Consider the following 17,801-nt stretch of genomic DNA (forward strand, 5'->3'; position numbering starts at 1 on the left):
GACAATTACTTAATATCTCTCAGACCCAGTTTTCTCTTCTGTTAATTGGGAATAGTAATATCTACATAAGCTTCCTCTGAGGTTTATGAGTGTTTTTTCCAAACTTAAAAACACAAAAGTGATCTACACTTATTCCTGCCCAAGTCCCATTAGAATTGTAAATAATTTTTAACCTTTAAAAAAATCAACCACCATGTTTTTAGTTTTAAAGAACTATACTATACATTGGTAGATTACAAATGAAAATTGAATAAAGGCCAGAACCTTCTAGTTAATATTAACAAAAATATTATTATAAAATTAAAATAGGTAAAGTTCTGTTTTAGACACCTTATTTTTCTAATAGGAAAAAACAAGCCCTTTCCATGTATATGTTTCTGAATGGTTTCCTGTACTCATTCAAGATATTCATGCAAGAAAACTATGAAATAAATAAAGGGAATCATAGCATAATTAAAGTTAGTTAGAAATTAAATTTCTATCCCAGCAATCTACTTTACAGATAAGAAAATGAACTACCAAGAAGTTATGTAGATTTGAAAACAGTCATGGAATCATTTAGTGTCAGAGCCAGATGTATGATCCAGGTTTGTTGTCTCTTGGGGAAGGATGCTTTCCACTTGATCTGACTAGTTTTTCCCACAATTGCATATAACCTGACTAGACAGCTACAAAATCATATTTGATCTGAACTGGAGTTAACCAAATGTAAATAGCATTTTAACAACCTCAGGATTGACAATTCAGTGTTTCAGTTGTATTTCTCCTTCCATCCTACCCCCTTTGTTCTCTCCATTAGTTCTTATAACAATTCTGTAGAAATTCAAAAACTAGCTCAAATTAAAGGGAAAAAAGAAATACTATCCTTTCATTTTCTGCTAATTAAAATCATAAACAAAAACATTCAAAAGTACCTATCTGCCATATTCAGATCAAAATTGCCATATAAATTTTAGTTCCGATCTAGTCCAGTTTCCTTAAAGAGCTTATAGGCAAATAAGGAAGGGTAACATACCACACAGACAGTTCTAATACAATTGTATGTAAACATATTAAGTAGTTTCAATTACATACAAGAAACACATAGAATAGATATGAGAAAATCTAAGACAAGGCTCAAACCAATTGTAGAGGGCTGGTTGGGAGCTAAGAAAGTTGGGATGAAGGAAATTAAAAGATCAAGTTAATAGGGAGAGAATTTTAGGCTTGAGAGATGGTTAGTGCCAAGACATAGGAATGGAAGATGAGATGTTCAAGGAATATAATCTGGGCCAGTCTATCTAGATCACAGAATATATAGAGGGGAATAAATCATAAGAATAGTAGAAAACCCAGAAGATACCAAGTTACCAAAATATTTATATTAGAAATAGAGAGATAGAGATATTTGTATTCTGTGATACAGTACAATTTTTAATAAAATTAGTTAAACATTAAAAGTATATGTACTAGTTATCCCATTAATAACATAGTTATAAATTTGTGGAATTAATATCAAGCTTATCATATATATATATGTGTGTATGTATATATATATATATATATGTGTGTGTGTGTGTGTGTGTGTGTATTTATATACATATATATATATATGTGTGTGTGTGTGTGTGTGTGTGTGTTTATATACATATATATAATATATATATATATATATGTATATAAAAACTCATTAACCATAGAAGCTCAGATTGAAATGCAATCCTTCTTTTAGAGAAATAATATAATGAATAATTATATTTTATATATAAATTATTCAAACAAATAAGATAACATTGCTGTCATTATCTTAAGAATCGAGCCTCTTGGAAAATTCCATTTGTTTCAGTTAAACAAGTATTTTACCTACTATGTGGAAAGTGATATACTAGTGCTTGGTACTAGAGTATTGTCTATAATGATTTAATTATCCTTCCATAAATACCATAGGGCTGCCTGAACCAGTCTTATAAAGTTGTAGAATATATAGTCATTTATAGTGTAAAAGACTACAACTGTTATCTTAGTAGTCTATGAAAATTATGTGTGATGAAAATATGTGTGTAAATAAGAATATCTGCATAATTTTTGTAAAATTATTTATAAAGATTTCAGGGAATTTGGGACTATTTCAATAAGATCTTAACATTAAATGGGCTCAAGTGTAATAGTTCCCTATTAAACCTTAATGTCGTTGATTTAACTGATGGCCTCTTTCAGTCATCCCTTTATTTTTATTTTTAGGGATAACATCACCTTGATGAATTTCACATTTTCACAATTACAGTAGTAGGTAAGTATATTGAAACACTTTAATCAAAAACAGGCAGTACCCCATCTAATAAAAGGAAAAGAGAAAAAGAATGAAAAATAGTAGGCAATATCAGATTAGAAATGGAAGGACATTTAGAGGTTATTGGCTTTGCCTCTTTATTTTATAGAAGAAATGAAAATTTAATTTATTTCATTTTAATTTAATTTAAATTTAAATCATTAAACACAGTGAAGATGGGAATACTGAAGGTTAATTTTGTCTCCTTCAAAAATTTTCTTGGGAACAATCAGAAATATAGTAACAAAATATATTTGAAAGTGGTATCATTACTATGGATGTCTAAAATGAAAATGAATTGGTCTTATCTTTCTAGATCTCTCTCTCTACATACACACACACACACACACACACACACACACACACACACACACACAAACACATTCCAGGAGTAGAAATTTCTTCTCCCTTTCCATTTTAAAGCATTCTTCTATCTCTAGTCTTGAATGATAGATAATTGGATATCATTGACTTTTTTTGCCCTTTAATATTAAGCAAATTGTTTTTGTTTTAAAAACAAATACATGTATAGACAAAAATCCATGCACACATGTGTACACACTTATGTGCATACACATGCACATGTACATATGCACATAGACAAACACACCTCCATGACGTTGCCAAGAAGATGATTATGTTAGACTAGATAATCATTCAGGTTCTTTCCAACTATAAATATTTATTTAACAAATACAGACTGAAACATAGTAATTTTCAATTTCTTTCTTCCTTTTCTTTTTCACTTTTTGGATTCAAGTCTGTGTACAAAATAACTAATATGGAAATGTTTTACATGATCAGATTGTTGCCCTCTGTGGGCAGGGGAAGGAGTGACAGAAAGATTGAATTTGAAACTCAAAACTTTTTTTTTTTTTAATGTTAAAAATTGTTTTATCATGGGGAGAAAATTTTTTTGTTTTGTTTTGTTTTGTTTTTTAACAAAAAGATGTTCATCTAAATCAATGTAGCAATGTTTGGCTTTTCTTTTATAATTGAGGGACTGAAAACATCTATAAAAAAGAACTTTACTTAGTTGTTTTTCCTTGCAATTAATTATAATATCCCAAGGCAAGACACCATTTAATTAACAATATGTTACTTTATAATCTTCATTCAAGAATGTTTTTGTTGAAAGCTTTTTCTCACTGTTAATATTAACTTGTGACTTACCATATTGATTGGATCAACAGGTCCAATGCTGTTAACATAAACATCAGTTTCAATTATTGTGGGCCTCACTGAAAAATAATAGCACCAAAAATAGTCACACATATGATCAGCTGTGCAAGGTAAAAAGACAAAATTCAAAATAATTGCATAATATTATTCAATTGCATTATTATTTAATTAAAATTAGGTATCTAGGCCATGAAAATAAACTTTAGTTCTGGAATCATACAACATCTATCAATTTACTATCAGTTCTATAGCCTAAACTTACAAACTTATCCAACCTGATAATGGGAAGAAAAGCAAAGAAAGGAAGAAATGGAAAGAATCAAGAAAAAAAAATGAAACATTGGAAGGAAGGGGAAAAATTTGGAAAGAAAGAAAGAGCAAAATTAAAAATTAAAATGAGAACATTTAAGAATGCAATTGTTGCCTGGATTGCATTTGTAGAACAATGCAATTGAAAAGAGACCCTGTAGGTGAATTATTTCATTACTTATTTAATGTAGAAACCTCTATTCCAATCTTCCTGACAAGAGATAGTGAAGGCTCTGCTTGAATGCATCCAATGACAGGAGTTGTTTGCTTCAAGTCAACCTATCTTAATCCTAGACAGCTATTAGGATATCCTTTTTTCTATGGAGCTGAAATCTCTAACTCACTGGTGCTAGTTCTGGCCCCATGAGAGAAAAAATAAAAAGAGTAAGCCTAATTCTATTTCTGCCTAGCAAGTCTTCAAATACTAGAAGAGCATTAATATTTGGCTAAGCTTTCTGGTGTTTAGACTAACATATTCTTGTTTTCTTCAATTGTTCATTATATAAAAATAGGAAAATATCTGTGAAATAATTTTATTGTAATTTTCTCCATCGACTATAGCATAGCCAGAACTTTTCGATTCAAATGTGGCAATGCTATTTTTTTTCTTAAGAAAGTAGAAATGACACAAAATAAAACACAGAAATCTCAAATGGACTTGACAGGTGACCTACAGAGAAAAGATCCAGACTAGAGGTAACAACTCTGTAATGAGATTGAGGAATCAATTCCCTTTAAATGTGGCTAAAAAAGGAAAAGATGCTAAAGGCTTGGGAAAAGCAAACAAATTTCAAAATCCCAGAATTTATTGTTACTGAAAAAAAAAGTTACTGGTGATATTCACACTTATTTACCAATATGCTTTCCCATCCCTATGTTTAAAAAAGAAAGAGAATTATTCAGGACTTTAGAAGTAAAATGTCAGAGGTAGAATGTAAGACTGTGCTGTGAGAAGAATTTAGTTCACACTCTACATTGTAAAATCATTAGCTATATGACCTTGCATGTCACCAAGTTCCATATTTCATTTATTCCAAATCAATTGAATTATGATCTTTGTGGACAGAATTATGATACAAGAAGTCTTTCATGAACTGAAATGTATACATATATATATGTACATATATATAATGAACTAGATTGAAGACCTTTGCAAATTAATTTAAAAATAATCTTAATAATCTTACATTTACTAAAAATATAGAAACTAAAAGTTATGAGAATATGACTGATTTTTTTTTCTGGCAGTTAAAAGAAATATTAGATTTACTGAGTTGACTTCAAGGGACCTCTTCAATATTATATGTGCATATATCAAAATAATAATTTGATTTAAAAATGTGGAAGACAATGTTATTGGATGACTGATTATAAATACTAGAAGCTGAAAAAAAGGGGCACTTCTACTCTCAAATGGAGATTGCTGCCATCATGGAAAATGTTTAGAACTGAGTTAAAATGGAAGAGAATTTTCCTAATGATAATGGCAGTGTCCTTCATATATTTGTTGATGGATAATATTGTAATGATTTTAGAAAGCAAAAGAATATTGTGAAGTCTCATAAATGAGATCCATATCTTAAAAAGATGGAACCAATTAGTCTCATGGGAAAAAAAAAAATTAAACTAAGTAGAAAAAGCATGTCTATTATCCAGACTAACAATTGTCCTGGGAGGGATCCTAAACTATTATATTGTATTGGGTCTTAATAGAAAAGAAGAAGAATTGTACTTTGAATTATCTTAGAGGGGAAAAAAAGGCTTTTAATGATGCCAACCCTAAAATAGTGAAACAAAAATCATATATCTAGTGACCAATATCATTAAGAGTAATGGAATAACATGGAAAAGAGTCTAAAAATTAACATTGAGTAGCTCTGATTGGTTTCAACTCCATGATCATCTTGCCTCATTCAGCACAAGCTGATCTTCTTAAAATCTCATTACCATATGATTTTGACTTTGCTTTCTCTCATTACCTTCATTTGCGCCTCCCCTCAGATTAAAGTAGGGGAGAAGGTAAACAAAAATTCCTAGTAAAACCTTTATAGAGTGTTCAGTACTTTCTAGGCAATTGTCCATTTTCGATCAGGAAGTCTCCTTGATTGTGATTTTATAAATATCATGTCCCATAATTTAGTGCATCTTTCTACCACTTTTTAAAAGTTGTTTTGATTATTTTCTTCCCCCAGTAATTTATAAACTACCTGAGGGTGGGATTTATAAGCTGAATACTTAGCACAGTAGGTGCTTAATAAATATTTTTTTAAAATTAATTCAGTTATTTAAAGGACAACAGAGATATTTAAGGTAGATATAAGCTACATTGTAGTGCTTATCAAGATTTGCAGGAGAAAAATCATAAAAAGTGTGTCACTAGATGTCTACAATTGCCAGAAAAGATTGAGTAGCTTTGTACCAGGAATGAGGAATAATTAATAAACATCCTAAGTTTTCCTTTTGAAAGTTCTTGGCATTTATGGTAGAATTCCTCAACTATGCAGAATTTATGGGAAGCTATGTGCAGAAAGAGAGAATGAATGAATTATGGCATGTATTCCTAGAGAGAATACCTACCTACAGTACATACAAAACTGTTGAAGAATTAAAAATACTGTCCTCTCTCTCCAAATGAGAAAGGCTAATTCATCTTTACTTTGTCCACTTCTCATATAATGGCTACAACTGTTATTTCTCCATTCTCCAAAGCAGACCAGAGGCCCAGTCTGGAAGGAGCTAAGCCACCTGTTTCTTTGGTAAAACCATGAGTCATCATCTTCATCTCAGAGATTTTCTGTCTCCATCGATGTATGATTACTCCTCTATTCCCAACTCCTGTTATTACAATATATTATCAAACCATCATAGTCTTTGCTTTTGAAATGGATTTATCCATAGACCACCTTACACTTTTACCTCTATCCTACTTATTTCCCAGACCAAAACACCCTTTTGATTTTTGTCCTAAATTTTGTCTTTCTTATTAGCTACTACTTGTACTCACAGATGTAAACCAAAATATAAACATTAGGCAAAACCTTGACAAAGTGAAAGATTTTATGTGTTAAAATAATTATTACTTCTGAAGTCATCTAAATTCAACAATTATTTATGAACTTATTGTTCAGGACCTCTCCTTGATATGGATTAAGTCTACAATGAGAAACCTGGATACATCTATTCAATGTAAAAAATATTGTGTCAGATTTGAGTATTGGGTGTCATGGGAAAAAAAAAGCTTATTGATTGACAAAATGTTTTTGTTTTCAGCTTAATTTGATTTTATAAACCAATTTGCATTTTTATTTTGTATTTATAAAAAATTCTGTGCATTTTATTATGTAGTTCTTTGATTTAAATATTTTATATCAATTTGTTTAATTCATTTTATTAAGATATACAATTATAAATGTACTTCTACTAGTGACAATAAAAATACATTATGGTCCTGATATTTTCATTTAAAAGTTCTTATTGATTATATATTGTTAAAGAAAAAGTAATATTTTCTCCCTATATTAACTTTTATTAAATTATAAGTATATTTATCCAAAAAAGATCACAGTACAAACATATTTAGTTGGTCTACCAACTAAGCATGAAAAGCAATAATTGAAGACAAATCCCAGAGCTAATCCATTTTTTATTACAGATTTTTAAAAGAAATAACCTTTATGTGTACCATTTTTTCAACCTTAAGAATCTTACAAAGTACTGAATAGCACTTTAGTATTTAACATCAAAAGGTCAGATTTGTTTTCTGTAAAAGTCACCCTTACTAGATGACACAAAGCTTTTTGGGAGCCTCAAGAACCATTTCTATTAAATGTTCATGTATTACATCTGACCTAGATACTTTTGTGGAATAAATAAAAGATAGCTTATCTATATCAATCTGCTATTGTATTTTTTAAAAAATCAATACATTCAATAAGTGCATCAATAGCCCCCAAAGCAATATAATCACTTTGGCTCTTCTGAGTCATTTTCATATTGATGAGAGTAATATATGTGTGTATGTGATATAGTGCCAACTACATATGAGGAACTGCCCTAAGTGCTTTGCAAGATCCTCATAATGAACCTAGGATTCAGGTACTATTATTATCATCCCTATTTTGCATTTGAGAAAATTGAGATAAACAGAGGTTAATATCTGTCACATTGTAGCTACATTATAAAGTTTATTGAATGGAATTTAATTCAGCTGCCTTTCTCATGTTATACATATATAGGAGTATGTATGTGTGTGTGTTTGTGTATATACATTAAGTACATACTATATCTACTCTCTCCTTTCTCTCTCTCTCTCTCTCTCCACACACACACACACACACAGACACAGACACACAGACACACACACACACACACACACATATATATATATATATATATATATATATATATATATATATATATATATATATATATATATATATATATATATATATATATGTAGGAGTAAGTGGCCAAGTGGTTAGGATTGTAGAGTTAGGAAGAACTGAATTCAAATTGAGCCTCCAATACTTAAAAGTTGTGTGACTTTGGGGAAGTCACTTAATCTACAAATATATATGTTTGGATGTGAAATGAGTCACATTTGATTGAGTCAGATGCAGTCTCATATATGTAAGAGATGACAGAGACCAGCTTCTGTAAAAAAGATATGGTTTCTCCTACATTGTAGGTTGGAATAGTCTCTTTTAATTGGCTGTTAGTTGGAACTGTTTCTGTAAATCCCTCTGAGGGAGTCATTGTGACTCTCTTTCAGATGTAATACAGGGAGTGAAGATCTTTTTCATCTGAAATCTGGTAATCATATACTAAATTGAGTGAAATAAGGGGAAAAGGCCATTTTCCCATTCTCTTTTGGCCAGGAGACTCTGAAAAGCAGGATTGGAGTATTGTTTTATTATTTTTGTCCTTTTCAGTTTTAAGTTTTGGGAATAAAATCCCAGACTCTAGTGCTCAAGTCATTGTGACCTTGAAGTTATGAATCATGGCTTATCTTTGTCATTCCAGCAGAGAGAGCTTAAGAAGCTCTGTTATGCAATCCTATGAGTGTTTGGGACTTGAAAATTATTGGAACCAATGGTATATAGGAATAGAATTACACTGTGAATCTATACCCCTTCCTTCCCAGAGACTAAGGTCCCTTACATGTCAAGGAAAATGTTTATATATTTTCTTTCACTAAGCCATTGGAATAAATATTCCTTTGTTAAAAAAAGAAAGAAAAAATGAATAACCAAACAAATAAGCAAAAAATATATACCTAATATGATTGCTAAGTGGTAAATAAAACTAATGTACTTGTAACCCTAAAGCTGGGGGGAACAAAAGAGGTAGAGGTTTGAACCAATTGTTGAGATGAGTGACATCCTCAAATCCTACCTGAAAAACCTCTGGGGAAGAGATAAAATATAGTCTTCAGTATAATGTATAGTATAAATATAGTATAATATATAAATAAGTATGGTGTATAGTATAAATGTAGTCTTTCAGTAGAAAGACAGTATAGTCACTGTTATATTTAGATTAAAAGCTACTTAATGACAGGAACTTTTAAAATTAATTCTATATTCAGTATTTAACAGTACTTGACACATAGTATATACTTAATAAATGGTTATAGGATTGGAATGGATCTCATATGTTTGTACATGCATATATGTGCATATATATGTATGTATATGGGCATATATACATACATGAACATAATTGTATTATCAGACTGTATGTTTGAAGAACTTTCCTAAAACTGGGTGTTCTTAAAATTGTGAACGGTTTTATTTTTAAGTCCAAGTCTTATTGACTATTAGTAAATATATTCTCATGAAAAATCATTAAATGTGCTGAAAAACATGAATTCATATGTGAATACCTGCAGTAAATATAATGTAAAAAAGAGACTGTAACAGATCACAGTGGTCCTCAAACTTTTTAAATAGGGGGCCAGTTCACTGTCCCTCAGACTGTTGGAGGGCCAGACTATAGTAAAAACAAAAACTCACCCTCTGTCTCCGCCCCTCAGCCCATTTGCAATAACCCAGTAGGGTCCCATAAACGTCCTCAGCAGCCTTATCTGGCCTTTGGGCCATAGTTTGAGAACCCCTGAATTAGGGGAAAACAGGTTCCTTTAGAAACTTCTAATCTAGTTAAACAGGATGATCAGGTAACTAGAATTCTATAATGACTTTCAAAGTATGTGTGTAACCATACCCAAGTCATTTCTGCTCTCTATTCCTCATTTTCACCCATTTGTAAAGCTAATGAAGGATGAAAAAACATTTACTAAATGTTCACTTCTGTCAAGCACTGTGCTAAATAATAGGCACATAAAAAGAAAAAAATAGAGCTAGATGGAGGAAGAAAACAGTAGGATGCACGTAAGGTATGATGGCAAGTCTTCCCTCCCCTCAAATTCCCAAATCCACCATAATAGGTTCATTGATGACTCAGGACTGGAGAAGAGGCCCCAAGATGCAAGGTGATGATTTTCACATTTCTTAGAGCAGTTTAATATTAAATAATTTTCTTCACAACCCTTGATTTAAGTAGTGTGAATATTTTTAAAAAATAATTTCACAGATCAGGAAATTTAGTCTATATTAATCCTTCTTGGGATTTAGACATTGTTACATACGACTAAAAGATTAAACGAACAAAGAAATTAATACCTATGGGAAAAAACTAGGCAGTAAGATAGAAAATGGAAGACAAATCTTTGGAAAATAATTCCTCATATTTGTCCATTTTCTGATTTTCATATCAATTATGCCTAAATTATTTATCAACAACTAGAGATTGGGAGGCATCAAATGAGACAAGATCTTTAAAATGTTTCATCTTCTCGAACCATCCTCTTCTTTTTTATTAGAACATTGAATAGCATAAACTATTAGTTATGTTACTGTGCAAATGACTTAGCTTTTTTATCCCTTAGTTTCTCTATTTCTTAAACAGTGAAAAATGCACTAGCTAAAAATAAATGAGATGTAGAATTCTTTGGAGGAAATGATGTGTCAATTTTAAGGTAACAACTCTTTTGTCCAACTGCTCTCAGTTTTCCCCAAGAACAATATGTGACTAAATTTATAGAGATTTTAATATGCAATTAATATGCTTATAATTATTAATTTGTTAGTTATTGGGATACAATTGGAATTATAAAATGACATTTCTTCATAGTTAAAAAGATACAAAAGGATTATTAATTTTAAATCATGAGACTTCTCAGATAGAATCATTTGGCTTTGGACAATCAGTCAATACCAAGTATTGCTTATATCATCTTTAAAGAATAGATGCTTACTATCTATTTCTTGTGAATATAGATTTTAGCACAGTGCAAATTCTAGTCCAGTTATTAGCTCAAAGATGTATATTTTCTGACTAGTCAGTATGAAGTCCACTTAATAAGTTTGCTAGTTTAATATACAAATTGTGTTATACTCTTGTAATTATAATATTCCTAAGAATAACATACAAATATATTTATGTTATATATATAATATATATTTTCATATAGCATGTGTATATACATTTCTATGTGTTTCTGTATTGTTTATATTTTTACATATAAATCTTGCAAATATGAATACATGCTTTTATAAGCCATACATTTTGTTGTAATAAAGTTCAAGTTATTGCATTCAATTCACATTCCACAGATTAAATTATAGTACATATTTTCAAGTGTTTAGTTATAGATAGTATTCTAATTTTTCTTATTTTCTGATTCATTATGTGGGAACTCTATTGTATATGTAATTTTCTTTTCTCTAATAATACAAAATAAATGTCTTGTAATTCTGATGGTGCTTTTCCATGCTACAGAGAGAGAGAGAGAGAGAGAGAGAGAGAGAGAGAGAGAGAGAGATTCACTATACATAATTACATATATGAATAATATTTCATATTCTACAATATAATTTGAACTGCAGTTTCATGGGATTTTATTCATAGAGTTAGCCCTTATTTTATATGAACTATTCACCTACCTAGATTTATTTTATAGCTTATAAGTATGTTTGTACGTTTGCATAAAATGAGTAATAAAATATGTGGGTTTTGGTGCTATAGTCTAGTTCAGGGACGTTTGTCCTTTAAGTTGCTCTTGTTCTTTTGTTTTACTCTAATGAAATTCCAGCAGTGTGGTAATGTCTACAAACCTCTTCTTGTAATAATGTTTTTGAGTGCATAAAATAAAAGCATAAGAAATCAGTTGTATTGAAATAGCTTCACATATATATGTGCATATGTATGCATATATATACAACATACACAATTATAACTGCTATATGTATATATTTGTGTGTGCTTATTTATTTAAAGAGATGTCAGATTAAGAACTCCAGTATCCATTAAAGATCTCATTTCTCAAATTTGGAGAAAACCAATCCAAATTTAGAAAAATAAGAGTCATTCTCTAATTATGAAATTGATCAAATGATATATACAGCAAATGACACAAGGCAATTCAAAGAATTAATGATGAAAAATCTAATCATATTTTCATTTTTTTCCTAACATTTTTTGCACTGTGGCTAATATGGAAATACTTTGCATCACTTCATTTGATATTGATTGTACATATGATCAAATTGATAAACTCAATGAGTTGATGGAGGGAAGAAATTTAGCTTTCAAAATTAAGAAAATGATAAAAGATAAATATATATTTTTACAAAAAAAGTACTTGTGCTTTAGAAGGTGGGAAGACAAACATTACTATGAGAATAATTAAACTGAAATTTGAATTTATCTTGCTAGAATGTTTAAAAACTATTGAAATTTATGTATGAGTGGACAGAAAAATATATAATTGCTCAGTGTTTGCAATTCATTACAAGCCATTACTTTTGTGATAAACAAAACTCATTTCATCAAGGATATTAGATGAGAGATAAGAGAATACTGAAAACATAGTACAGATAGTTTTCTGCAAAGTGTTTGATAAAATCCTTTATGAACAAGTCATAAAATTGCTGAGACAATTGCTTTGGAGCTAGAAAGGGCACTTAGAATCACTTAACTAATTCCTCTTATTTTTCTGATGTATATAAATCTGATGTGACTTGAACAGCATAAGTTATTTAGTTATGGGTGGGATTAAATAGAAAATCTACACAAATCAAAATCAATCATCATTATTATTCCACTACTACTACACTAAGGTATTTCCTAAAAGGAATGTCAACCCCTCCCTAAGAGAGGATTCCATTATTAATGGATTGCTGTCATGTTTTGATGAGGTTTTCTAAGAAATGCTTTAAAGATTTAAGTTTTGTTCTATTCTGGATAAAAGCATAGATGACATGTTTATTAGATTTTCCAGAATGAATAGAAAATATACTGAATTAGAAAATTTGGATCCAAGATCCTATTGTTGTAGTGATGAATTAAATGTGAAGTCCCCCATTTCATTAAAATAATAATTATTACAAAGATTTAGCAAGAGAATTTCTCAGTGGTGATATCAGTTATTAATGACAAGACAACAAAATATGTTTTAAAAATACAATAAACTTTATGAACTTAGTTTCAATAATTGAAAAATAATTTACAAAATAAGGCATAATAGACTCTTTTTATATTATAATCCATTAAAGCCCTCTCTTAACACATTCTGTTTAGCTATGGTTTCTTCATTTCAAAATAGATATCAACAATGTCTAAATAATCAAAAGAAGGTAAAAAGGATAATAAGGATGCTGTTGTCTATGCCACATGAAGAATAATTGAGGAAACTTGGGATGTTTATCCTGTCTGGACAATAGGAACTATGTAAAGAATCAAAGATTTTCTTAAGTATTTGGATTTCTAAATCATGGGGAAAATAAATCTTAGTCTGAATGGTAAATAATAAATGAAACAAATGGGCATGTTGTAGGAAAACAGATATTGGTTTTATGCTAAGACATTTCTCAATAATTAGAATTCTAAGATTGGAAGGACTTCTTTAAAAAATAATAGATTTCCCAGCACTGAATAAATTACTGGATATAGTGGTCAAGATGCTTGACCATTTGTTAATGGTACTGTCAAGGAAAGACATATGTAAGATAAATGATCTTACTAGATATCTTCTAAGTCTTTATCAATTGTGTTCTATGAGTTTGTGCTTTTGAAAATCAAGTGTTTTTGAAGTTGTTGCAATATCCAATCTTAGCTTCTCTTCTATAGAATCAATTTATAGGTGATTATAAATATATATAGATGATATATACATATATAGATGATAAAAATTCTAATATTTCAGTAATTGTAATCATTTGAATAAAGATCAGTTCCAAAATCTTCTTGAGTCACATTGCAATGTATATATAATTAGCTACCTTATCATGTATAAATGTATATAATGTATGTATATTATATATTTATCTAATATATAATGTATGTATACAATGTATATGTACCTAGCTATCCTTAATACTTAAAAGGCAAAACAAAATGAAATGGAAAATAAATGAATCTACTTTTCATTTCTCTGGAAAGTAAGAATGCATGCTATAGTTTATTTGAAAATATCCCCAGAATATCACATATATCCATTTTGCATGACTTTGTAATGATAGGTTATTTTTCAAAAGTATAGAACTGGTGAATGCTTAACAAGATGATGAAAAAAGTGGTGGGAGTGGTAAACGATTTCAGGAAAACTCAGTTCAGGGTCACTGTATGCTTTCTGACTGATTGTCTAAGGACTTGCCATTATGAGCAGCTAGCTTTCTAGTATCAATTAGTTATTTTTTTTTAATATTTGAGAAAACCACAGAAGCTTAAAGGATATTTCAAGAGAGAAAGAAAGAGAGGAAGAAAGAGAGAAAGAAAAAAAAGAGAGAGAAAGGAAGGAAGAAAGGGAAAAAGGGAGGAAGGGAGGAAGGAACCGGATTGTTTAGGAATAAATAATACTTAATGTGGGCAGCTTAAATAAAAAGAACAAAATACATAAGGAAGTCATAATTAAAGAAATTGAAACTCATGCACTTGGCTCTCATGTGACTGGGGAGAATAGTAATCTCTGGTTTAGGAATAGAAAGAAAAAATCCACTTCCAAAGTCAATTTAATTCTGCCATAAATCAGACTCTTATAAAGCCATAATTTCCCAAAGGTGACAATATGAAATCAACTTTCAATTTTAAAACCACTATCATATAGTTAAAATACTAGTTCCTATCCCTGGATGGTATATATTAAGAACAAATTATATACATTAATGTGTAACTTCATGAAAAAAGAATTTCTGTGGTGAGGAAAATCTCTCTACAAATGCAGATTGATACCTTCTTTATATTGTGTAGTTTTAAAGTGTAACCTAGAGCTATTACAGTTAGAACAGAAATCAATACATAAGGAACACATAGTTTCTTTGTTTAAAATGTGGTATTTGTTTTCTTGTGTTTTTATATATTTTGTCAAATATTTTCCATTTGTATTTTAATGTGGTTTGGGACACAGAAGACTTGTGGGTTACATGTGACCTATATGCTGTGCATTCTATAACTCTGACCTAGAGCATTGATTGAGTTAAGTGATATGTCCAAGATAACAGTTGGAATGTGACAGGGTCAGGACTTGAAATCAAGTCTTCTGTTTTTGAGGCCAGTTCTTTTTCTTTTTTCAATCTACATAATGATGCTTCAAATATAAAGATATAAATGAGGGAGAGGAAGAGAGAGAGAAAAAGAGAAAATCAGAGACATAGCTAGATGATGGGTCTGTAGATCTGACGCCTTCAATGTGTATATGCATACATATATGCACACACATGTATACACACATATTTCTCTTTATGGATATATACATATATACATATGTATATGAACCTATAAATTTATAGAACAATGACATATACTCATTAAATATCATATGATATATTGAAAATTATATCTTAATTATATACACTCAAACACAAACATAATATATGAATATACATATAAAGTTCTATATCTATCTACCTAACCATAAAATGCAGTGAAAAACCCTCTGGGAATTTTCTTTTAATATGTAAATATGAAATATTAATGTCTTCAATTATATTATAATAAGTAGAGTTTTAGCTGTCTAAAAAAGTTTAAAATTTAGGCTATTTTTTCCTGGTGGTTTGGTAATTTTTTTTTGCTATAATATTAATAAAAAGTCCTTATTTCAAGTTTAGGATTTTTATTAAATTCACCTATTGAAACAACATCTCTCCCAAGTGCCAGGCCATTCAACCGATTCCACTGTTAGAACCAGGAGATTCCACTATGACTGGCAGGTGCCAGAATATCACTCTTTACTTCAGCAAATTAATTACATATTTGGATTTGAGGCTTTCAATCAAAACAATTCAGTTTTTACTTGTCACTAAGATACCAAAAGTTTCTGTTTCCTAAAAAGAAATTTGTAAAATAATGCTCATCTCTGCAATTAAAAAAGTTATTTGCCTTTTTTACATCATAATTTCTGAGTAGGCTCTCCCATCAAACTATTCTTTTTAAGCAAGAAAATTGTTTAAGAAAAAGCAAAGCAAAAGAGCAACTATATCTAAGAGTATCCTACATTCCACTTTGCAATTCTTGTCATTTTTATTGAGACTTTAGATCCAAGAATGATCTTTCTTCTAGAAATGGATTGTTAGAAGAATCTTGTGGTCTGAATATGACAAAATCAAATTTTCTCATTTACCCGATAATTAAAAATAACTAACTCTGTAAGGTGAAATGTCTTAATTTGATAGGAAAGAATAAAATGAACAAATAAATAATTTATTCAGACCTTAAGTGGTATACCTTTCCATTTAATGGGATGATTTTATTAATGGAAAAATAATTACTAATTATTGAGGCATCTTAGAACTTAGTTTTATATAAAGTACATATTCTGTGTATGTATGTGTGTATATATATATATATATATACACATACATACACAGAATATGTACTTTATATATATATATATGAATATATACATATATGTATTACTTAAGCCATTGTGATTTATAAAGTCAACCATTTTATACATGGCTTCATTTTTCCTTAAAATAATTAAAATACCATAGTAATAAAATAAGCTCACCTCCTATATCAGGCCGAAGTTTGTTATCATAGCCTTGAAGTAAAGAATTCAGAATGTGTGTGACATCACCTTCATGTATCTTTGGTGCTAATACCCAAGTTTTGTTCACTGTTAAATCCTCATCATCTTCATCATCTGCCTTGTCCACACTAAAAATGGAATTTAAAAAAATAAGACAAATGAAATTAATCATTTTATGTAATAGAGAATTTTTTAAGATAATTCTATCTTAGGAATTTCTGTAAAGTAATGCAATGAATTATTGTCTTCTAATGCAATCTCTTTATGTGCTATTCAATTTAGAATTCAATATGTGAAACTCAATAAAGTGCAACGTGGAATCAATAAAAATAACTCACAAACAACTTAAAATAAGAGGGAAATAAGGTATAAGAGAAGAAATCTTTACAAATTATCCTAAAATAACCTACCAACAAAAAATATAGAACAGAGAACAAATAAGGAGAGTTGACTAAAAAAGTTTAATATAATTGCCTGAAATAATACATATATATCAATTTCATGTCAGAAGAATGACTGCAAAAAACTATCACAGTAGATAAAAATAGACATATACCATACAATTATAAATGATCCCTGTTGTTTAAGCTTTGATCTAAAAGATGGGATTCTTCAAGCTGCAACAGCTTAGAACTATTAGATAATACTCTAGGTTCCTAACTTATTTTGCAGATGATGAATTAATGTTCAGAGAGGTTACCTGACTTGAACAACTGAATATGATTCATTAGTAGACTTTCTGTTAGATTTTCAAACCACTGAAAAATAGTAACTTCTAATAAACATTCTACTTATTTTTAGTTTGTTACAAAAAAGACAATGGTTTAGGTGTTGATCTAGAAATCATATCTACAATTGCAAAAAGGTCAAAAAATGCCTACAAGTAATTTTCTTTCCATCAAAGTAAAATGTGTC

The 17,801-nt window shown here is 29.7% G+C and overlaps 1 protein-coding gene across 1 annotated transcript in view; it reads right to left on the minus strand.

Moving 5' to 3' along the window:
* GABRG1 (gamma-aminobutyric acid type A receptor subunit gamma1) overlaps positions 1–17,801 on the minus strand; it is an 89,723-nt gene that overhangs the window by 41,882 nt on the left and 30,040 nt on the right. Inside the window, exons 2-3 of the mRNA XM_074273559.1 lie at positions 16,866–17,014; positions 3,482–3,549 (exon numbers count right to left, since the gene is read on the minus strand). Of these exons, the coding sequence (XP_074129660.1) occupies positions 3,482–3,549; positions 16,866–17,014 (217 nt within the window). The remainder of the gene's footprint in view (positions 1–3,481; positions 3,550–16,865; positions 17,015–17,801) is intronic.

The sequence above is a fragment of the Sminthopsis crassicaudata genome, chromosome 6, assembly GCF_048593235.1.
Source record: "Sminthopsis crassicaudata isolate SCR6 chromosome 6, ASM4859323v1, whole genome shotgun sequence".
NCBI classification, from domain to species: domain Eukaryota; kingdom Metazoa; phylum Chordata; class Mammalia; order Dasyuromorphia; family Dasyuridae; genus Sminthopsis; species Sminthopsis crassicaudata.